Raw genomic sequence first — 9597 nt, 5'->3', positions numbered from 1 at the left:
ACAACTGATTTCTTATATACTTGAGTTTAGCAATTGTGCTAAACCCTAATTAATCCTAATAATTTATCTGTAAATTCCATTGGATTTTCTACATATATATAATACCCCAATCATCTCTGCAATAATATTTACTGTTTTTTTTAATATTTTATATTTTTCTTTCTTTTTTGCATTAGCCAAGATATCAGTATAACATTAAAGTGGTAACAGCAGGTACCCTTCTATTTTTATCTCAAAGGGAATATTTCCCATATTTCACTATCAGATTAGTTTTAGGGTTTTTATAGATACTCTTTCAGAGAAGGCAATGGCAACCCACTCCAGTACTCTTTGCCTGGCAAATCCCACGGATGGAGGAGCCTGGTAGGCTGCAGTCCATGGGGTCACTAAGAGTTGGACACAACTGAGTGACTTCACTTTCATGCACTGGAGAAGGAAATGGCAACCCACTCCAGTATTCTTGCCTGGAGAATCCCAGGGATGAGGGAGCCTGGTGGGCTGCAGTCTATGGGGTCGCACAGAGTCGCACAGCACTTCATGACTGAAGTGACTTAGCAGCAGCAGCATAGATACTCTTTATTAGATTAAGGAAGTTACCTCTTATTCCAAGTTTGTTAAGAATTTGTTTTTAATCATAAAACAGATATTTTATCAAATCCTACATCTATTGTGAGCTGATGATGCCTCTCCTAGCACATTACTTAACTTGTTATTGTTAAACCAACACTGCAGCATTCCTGGAACAAACTCAACTTTTATATATTGTTGAATTTGGTTTACTGATCTCTTGTTTAGGATTATTTGAATCATTCTGTGGGTAAAAATAAACTGTAATTTCCATCTCTGTAAAATTCTACAATTGATTTCATTATCAATGTGTCAGAGTTAACACACTTTAGTATCTAGTCTCATGAAATGAACTGGAGAATTGTCCCTTTTATTTTTATATTTGGTATGGTTTGTTTAAAACTGGTATTATTTCTTCCTTAAATGTTTTCTAAAACTCACCACTGAACCTCACCTACTTACTTACAGGGTCAAGTTGCACATTTCTTGTATACATCTATTCTCACACTCACCTTGGGCTGAGAGTGCTGCCTAGTATAGTTTCATGCATTGTACATTCTGCTTTCATTATAGAGCATGGAAAGGTGACTTGTTCGTATCATAGATATAAGCCATTGATAAATTTTGCATATCAGCATATAAAATGTTATTTTAATGGTGTCTTCACGTTTTTTCTTCTATTAATAGCATTTTATTTTTCTTTTTTTGTCACTTTATGAGTCTCAGCACAGGCATCAGTAAGTGGCAGTAATAAAGACTCATTGAAATGTGACTCTTTTCTTTGCCAACTAAGTACATGCCTTCTTCACAGCAGCTTCCTGACTCAAACTAGAATGCAGACCTCAATATCACGGAACATTAGGATTTCTTCTCAAGAGTCAGAACTGCATGTAAATGGCGTAGATCTGAAATGCTTCTCTTCAATTTTACAGCATCCTTGAGTATGCACAGTCATTTGGGGGAGAAGAGTGATAGTCTCTATTCAACGGCCATTATTTAACTCACTTATTTTTGGTTATATAGTTTCCTCTTTTTAAAAGCTGTGGTATAATTTACCATATAAAAGCAAAATCATAGGATATTTTAAGGAGTGAATGTTAAGTAAATAAATAATATTATAAAGCTCAAAAACTGTTTAGAGGCACCAGTGAAAATAATTCATTAAAATGTCCCCACCCCTCTACCCTTGAACATCAATCCAGGCCAAGATCACTAATCAAGCTTCTCTGTTAAACTAAATTACTTCTTCCCTGGCAGTCCCAAATCTTTTATTAAACTAGACTGCAGATCAGGTGTGTCTCAGTTGCTTTGTGATCAATTAGATGAATAAGTTAGTCTATTCACTCTAATTTGACATTATCGTGATACTATATACTTCCAACATGCAGGGAACTAATTTTAGTCACTTTTTCCCTTGTACTATTTTCCTAATCTTACTCTTTTGTGTAATTTTTTTGAAATCACTGTTTCATAGGGTCTTGATTCTTCTATGTGTAGAAGTGGAAACTACTAGAATGATCCAGTTTATCACTCTGGTTGCCATATCAAAGATACAAATCATCACAGTGAAAAACCTGATCATCTAACCAATTCAGAGTTTTATTTAGTACAGTTAAAACAACAATTAAACTTCTGAAGAACCAATTTTTTCATGACGGACAAAAATAGTTTTCATATAAATAGGAAGCTTTAAGCTATTTTACATTGAGAAAAAGAGTACATGTGTTTACAAACACATTTAGATAAGCAAGTTCATGCATTTTTATAGATATGCTTACCTTTCAGAAACAGCTTCATTAGGTTCCCGTGACCAATTACTCTTTTCACTTGCTTTTTCTGAATAGTTAGTAGTTTCAGATTTCACAGTTTTCCTTTCCTGTGGACTATTAACTGACTCTGGATTCTTATCCAAATTCATTTTTTCTGAATTTGCAACCTGTTAATTGGGTGAGGAAAAAGCAGCTGAGGGGAGGGTTACCAACTGTGGTCTTCTACACAAAATTGATAGGTTAAAATTTCACTTGGAAATTGTTCTCAAACTATTTCTGCATACATATGGTAATCAATGGCTGATGATCATGATTGCAGTTACTCTGCCAAAATAAATTTAAAAAAATACATCAAAAGAAATAAAAATAATGACAACATGAAGCAACTTCTTAGCTTTAAAAGAAGGAAAAACAAATACCTAAGTACTTAGACACAGAAGAATGAAGAATATATTTTATTCCTATTACACTGAATTTTAGGAATTAATAAACATTCGGCTTTAACAAAGAAAATTTTATTTTTTATACTTATAGTAATAAAGTGAAGACCAGAAATGAATCAATTTTCCAACTTGTTCTTCTCTAATTGATGAGTTTGGGATATCTAATAATTTCCCAAATCAAATACTGGTTCCTTTTTGCTAAACAGTTTCTCCTTCAATTTATCTCTTCTCTCTCACATTTTACTGTAAGAAGCAAGAAACCAAGCCAAACTTTCAACACTTTGCTCAAAAATCTCAACAGCCTAATAAAAATACAAGCTATCACTTATAAATTATGCTTTCCATGTTATATCACTGTAGGTCACATTTCAGCTAAGCTTTCTCCAACAATGTAACAAGAACTCCCTCCTCCCCAATTTCCAATAATATGTTCCTTATTTGAGTTCACGGACAGTGCTTTTAAATGTCCATATTTCTACCAACAGTCTGTTTATGAAGATTTAGGTATTTTCTTAAAATATATAAAGTTTCTCTAAGATGTTCCTCATTTCCTCCTGAGCCCTTATTTGCAGACTTTAACATCTATATTTCTACTAAGTCTGTTCAAGGCAATCCAAGCTTTTGAAAAATCATGTTCCTCAATATTCCTCCAGCCTCTACCATTCCAAATCCACTTCCACATTTTTAGGTATTTGTTACAACAGCACACCATACTTACTGGTACCACATCCTGTATTAGTTTTTGGAGGCTGTGATAACAAATTACCATAAACTAGGTGGTTTAAAACAACAGAAATTTATTCTATCACACTTCTGAAGGCCAGAGGTTCGAAACTGGTTTTATTAAGATCAAGTTGTTAGCAGGGCTGGATCCCCTTCTGGAGGCTTCAGGAGAGAATCCACTTCCTTTTTTCCAGCTTCTAGGAGCTGTCAGCATTCCTTAGCTTGTAGCCCTTGCCTCCATCTTCAGTGCAATCATCCAACCTCTGCTTTCATTGTCCCATCTCTATTTTCTGTCTTTAACCTTCACTCCTTTTTATAAGGACCCCAGTGATCATATTGAGCCCACTAGGATAATCTTCTCATTGATAAGCTTCTTTTAATAACATACTCACAGGTTCTGGGAATTAGGTCAGGACATCTTTTGGGAGCCATGATTCACCACTATGAACCATCTTGATACAATTAGCACTGATGTGAAACTTACAGAATATTACACCCAATATTCTTTTCAAGTGTACATGGAACATTCACCAGGGGAAAGCATATCTTGGGCATAAACTAAGTGTCAATAACTCAAGGTTCAAATTTTACATAGTATGTTCTTTGACCAAAACAGATATCAATAAAATTAAGATAGCTAGAAATGTCTGAAAATTAAACACATACTTCTAAATAATCCACAGATCAAAGAACGATAGCACAAGAGAAATAAATTATTTTGAACTAATGGAAAACAAAAATACAGTATAATACAATTATTATACTCTCCACACTGAGAAGTATATAAGTGCTAAGAGGATGCTTAGGAAAAAACTTGTATCTTTAAATATTTTCTAGTAGAAAAGAAGGTTAAAAATTAAAGCTCTTTCTCTTTTAAGAAGCTGAAAAAAGAAATATCTAAAATAAGATTGATCAAAAAAAAAAAAAGAAAAGAAAACATGGATTATACAAGTAACAGAAATGAAAGAGTACATCACTACAGATTTACAAGTATTAAAATGACAAGGGAATTTTATCAATAACTTTATGCCAACAAAACCAACAACTTAGATAAAATGGACAAATTCCTTGCTAAGATAACTTACAAAACTAATACACAAGATGAACCAAAAATCTTAATTGCTTTATACTATTAAAGAATTATATTTTCAGGAAAATGTCTTCTTATAAGAAAACTTTTGGCCCAAATGGTTTTCAGAGGTGGATTTTATCAAATATTTAAAGAAGTAATAAAAATCTTACACAAACTTTCAGAAAACAGGGAAGAAAATGCTTTGCAATTGAGTTACTGAGGCTAGTGCATATATGATACTGAAGGGAACAAAGATAGAAGAAAAAAATTCAGTGAATGTATACTTAAGATTATTTTAAGTTTTATATAAAAACTATAAACAGATCCTAAACTCTATTTAATGACACTCATGTTAAGATATTTTGAAGTGGACACTGCAAAGCGTATTTTGATATAAAATATATTAGTACTTATGAATGGACCAAATATAAAGATGGCTTGGGGGATGAGTAGAATGACAGATACATGACAAGTATAAATATATTAAAAAAATAAAGGTAGAAGATAGACATTGACTATACAAGCATTCACTGTAAAATTCTTTTAGCTTTTCTGTGTATGTTTGAAATTTTTCATCCTGATAAAATGACAGAGAGGGAGGCAGTCCAGGCAATCACAAATCGCCTCTCTACTCATTTTATAAAAGAAATACAAGTGGCATTAGTTTTGGCCACTTCTCCAGAGTCATAGGAATTTCTTAAGTATAAATTTATTATCTTTTAAACCCATGTCTTCATCTGGAAGTACATTCTCTTCTTATAATCCAACTACTTATAATGTGGGTCAAGTAAGTTATTAAAACTCCTATACATTTATACCAACCTTACAAACTGTATTGTTGGATACCACATTTGGTTCCACAAAATGCCTTTGAGATAACACCGCTTTAACACGTCTTTGAAGTTTTGCTATTTTTGCCTAGGAAAAAAACAAACAAACCGGAGTACCAAAATATATATATCATATAGAGACGGCGAGAAAACTATTTGCCCATGTAGTTTTGTGAGACTTAGGCATCCATCAAATATACGAGAAATTCTTACGTAAGACAAACATTTAAATCAGGTTTGATGCTAGTATAATATGTCCAAGAATGGAAGATTAAAAAAGAAAATGAAACTTCTAATTAGTTCACCATAAAATTAATGGTGATAGAAATGCCAATCCACAAGTAACCCTAGAAGAGTAAAATAAAACAAAACAAAAAAAACCCTAAAGAAAGTCTGAAACGGGTTATACAAATGCTAATACAAAATGTTTTTGAACTGACACCAAATGGCTGATGGCTCTACAAGTATTTTTCAAGGACCAAACAGCTGAGGTATAATAAATTCTATATATAGTATTAATATATCAGGTTGTGGCCAGGAATCAGATTTCAGTATACCTTTATTTTTTTTTCCTAACATGTACAACATCATTAAATTCTACTTTTTAAAAGTACTCGAATGAAATTAGAAACTTACAAAGAGTTCATCCGCTATTGCTTCATGTTTATTCTTGCACTGTGTCTTCCCAATGCGTTCAGTCAATTCTCTCAGTTTGTTATCAAATAGTTTGTAACTTATACTATAGATCTCCTGTCGAACCAAATGTCTGACCTAGAATTTAAAAATACAAACCACCACGTTTCAAATTTAAAAGCAATTTATTTTCTACTTCTTGAAAACAGCTTTGCTTTTTTCTAGGTTTACTGTAACTAGTAAAATGTACTTTATTTATATATTTGTATTACTGTATCAGTAAGTTTTATAAAAGTTAAAAATCAAATTCAGCAGAACACACCTAACATTTAAATATATGGATAAGTTAGGAATTAAGTTTATCCTCCCAATACTAATTTTAGTTTCCTACAGTTTCAGTTGAATTCCATAATACAAATTAAAGCCTATTTAGTCCCATTTATATATATTTTTAATGACCATAACTGAAACCTAGTACTCTATGAAAAGAGACTGTATTTATTTCAAATGGCTGGTCGATCTGTAGTAGATATAAAGCAAATTATGAAAATCTGAGCCTTGACCCTGTTATTAACAAGCTGTATCACCTTTGGGAAGTCACAACACCTCTGAGCTTCATTTGCCCTGTCCACAAATGGACAGATGTCATACAGTGTTGCAAAAGGGATGCTCGTAGGATTTTCATAAGAACATAAAAAGATAATATGCATAAGAGCTCTATAAAATGGAAAACACTGAATTTAAAAAAAGGACATAAATATGCAAAATAATCTCCACACATAGTTTTATGTTGGGGGTGGGGATGCGGAGTAGGGAGGACTTCTTATTGTTAAAATTGTAAGATACTAGTGACAATTATGTGACTAGTGCTATCTGGCATAATGCATGCTATTCTATCAGATTATAGTAGTTGGCACATGAAACACTAATGAATTTCATTATCTGGCTGGTTTTCAGAAAATAGATTGGCCTATTTTCAGGGAGCATAGTTAATCTCAATGCCCAAGGAAATGAACAGCTCTGCTGAGCCATACGTTCAGAAATATTCACTACAGGTGTTTGCTCAATGTATATGCTCCTTTAAGCAACTCTCACAACAGAGTAGTCTCTTTTAGTAAAAAACCTGTCATGACATAATTAAGGTATTTATTAGCAATATTTATATCTTCCCCTAATATCTTGTAACTTGGGGTTCAAAATTAGAACAGTTTCTATGTTAAACTCATTTATATTTATGTCACTTGGATGACTAGTCTTAATCAAAAATTTACTTTTGATTATTCCCAAGGTTTTCCCTTCTCATTCCCAATTGTTCTTGCTCCTCAAAATTTCTGTCTACTCTATTTCTTCTGTAGTGCTTCATTAACATTTCTTCAGTGGTTTTTCAACATTATCAGACATGATTATCACTTGTACTCTTACAATTTTTGAATATCTGATTAAACTAACTGCTTAAAATAAACTAATTATGTAAGTAAATGCTCAAAAACCCATACTATTTTTACTGACAGCCATTACCTATCAACCCATGTAAGGTTTTTATGCATTACTGCATGCTTGCCAGTTCACTGACTAAGGTCAATATGTGAAGCTCATACCCCAATGAAATTTTGGAAAAACATGTCAGTTCTGTTTAGGGAAATACTGTTTTGTTAGAAACAAAAGGAACAGTGTTCATCAAACTTTCCTGGTAAGGAGCATCAATCACATGGAATACTTGTTAAAAATCACAAATTCTTAGGCCCTGACCTGGATTCATCAATTTCCTGGAAAGGGGCCTGGAAAGTTGTATAGGCACCACTACTGATTCTCATCAGGTACGTTTGAGAAAAAAGAAGCTTAAAACAATTATTAGTGAGCTCAGTGTAAAATAAACACAATTTAAACAAGTACTCTTGATGATTCAGATGAAGGCAGACCCTTAAAACTTCGTTATTTTGGACTAACTGCTCATTAAGGCATGATTCCTATGGTGTAGAGAGATATTCGTTCTCACTTAGTGGTGACATTCTTCATACAGAAGGCAGGCACAATAACCTCCACCAAATACCTCATTACTGTCTTCTACCGATGGTAATGTGACTAAAATTATGGAATCAGACGAAGTTCTAGCTACAATTTGCATATGGCAGGCAAAGTGGCCTAAATATTAGAGAAAGACTGGCAATTATGTATCTGACTCAACTTTCTACAATGGTGCATAGGGTGAATAACTTAGACTTCAGAAGAAAACCCCGTCTACTTCAGTAATTTAATTGGAATATACCAGGACAAGATCCTTTTGAAACCTCAAAAGATGAGTCAACAGCTTTTGGACTCTCTCAGTAGGAAAGAACAATGTCAGAATGGGAAGCCCTATTCCACTGGGACTCAAACAAGGAAAAAAGATGTGGTTTAGAGAGTCAACTGTTTAGACAGGAATTAAAATATCAAGTGAGTGAGAGTTAGTTACTGGGAGACAGATAAAAGGAATTAGCTAAAAGCCTTTGTCTCTGGACAATGCAAGAAACTTCTGGTGGTAGTGGCTCGGGAGGATAACAAATAAATGGCATTGTCTAAACCTCAATGGGAAAGGACCGTATTGTGCGTCAATGTGGACCAACTATTTTGTGAGGCAGATAACAGCAGTGAATGAAACTCTGATTTTTCCATGCCAGAAAAATTAAAATGTTAAAAGAATAAATTTTGTCTTTATATGTCCACATCAGAACTTATTACTGAATTCAGCTACTAACTCACTGGGAACAACACATCTGCAATCCCCAACCTCTTAAGCTATATCCACGCAAAAGACATGGGTTGGATCCCTGGGTCAGGAAGATCCCCAGAATAGGAAATGGCAACTCATTTCAGTATTCTTGCCTGGGAAATCCCATGGACAGAGGAGCCTGGTGGGCTAAAATCCATGGAGCTACTTACGATTGAAAGACAGAGCATGCATGCACATGTGCACGTACACACGCACACACACATGCACGCATGCTTAACCTAATTCTGCTACCTCATTCTTGCAAACAACAGAATATTTACGTTTTTTTTTTAATGTCTCCTTTGCCTTGCAGAAGAAAGTAAGAGGTAGAAAGGGTGAAAGTGTTGCCTCATCTTTTAAGCTGATTCTATTTGAGTCTTTCAAAAGGTTTCCATTTATTATGCAAATGTATATTCATATAATACATAACTATGTAATTGTAATGGCCTGTGTTAGAAACAGTAGTGTTTTTGTTTCTGAAACAGTAGGATAGTTTGGATTGAGACATTTTGATCCATTATTGCTAATGACAGACATTAATCACATAATGACTTTTAGTTGAGGCATTTCAGTGGTAATAAAATAGCAAAACATGACCATACAAGTCCTGATACAGGACCTACTAAATTTGAAGGTCACTGACAGGGATCAAGACCATCCCCATGGAAAAGAAGTGCAGAAAAGCAAAATGGCTGTCTGGGGAGGCCTTACAAATAGCTGTGAAAAGAAGAGAAGCCAAAAGCAAAGGAGAAAAGGAAAGATATAAGCATCTGAATGCAGAGTTCCAAAGAATAGCAAGAAGAGATAAGAA

The 9597-nt window shown here is 33.8% G+C and overlaps 1 protein-coding gene across 1 annotated transcript in view; it reads right to left on the bottom strand.

Moving 5' to 3' along the window:
* The window catches only part of ATF7IP2 (activating transcription factor 7 interacting protein 2), an 83276-nt gene that overhangs the window by 41005 nt on the left and 32674 nt on the right, over positions 1 to 9597 (bottom strand). Inside the window, exons 4-6 of the mRNA XM_010850657.1 lie at positions 6041 to 6175; positions 5397 to 5492; positions 2346 to 2503 (exon numbers count right to left, since the gene is read on the bottom strand). Coding sequence (XP_010848959.1) covers positions 2346 to 2503; positions 5397 to 5492; positions 6041 to 6175 — 389 coding nt within the window. The remainder of the gene's footprint in view (positions 1 to 2345; positions 2504 to 5396; positions 5493 to 6040; positions 6176 to 9597) is intronic.

The sequence above is a fragment of the Bison bison genome, unplaced genomic scaffold (genome assembly GCF_000754665.1).
Source record: "Bison bison bison isolate TAMUID 2011002044 unplaced genomic scaffold, Bison_UMD1.0 scf7180017864293, whole genome shotgun sequence".
Lineage (NCBI taxonomy): Eukaryota > Metazoa > Chordata > Mammalia > Artiodactyla > Bovidae > Bison > Bison bison.
Note: the sequence above shows the minus strand (reverse complement) of the source record. Positions and strands in the feature narration are given on the sequence as shown.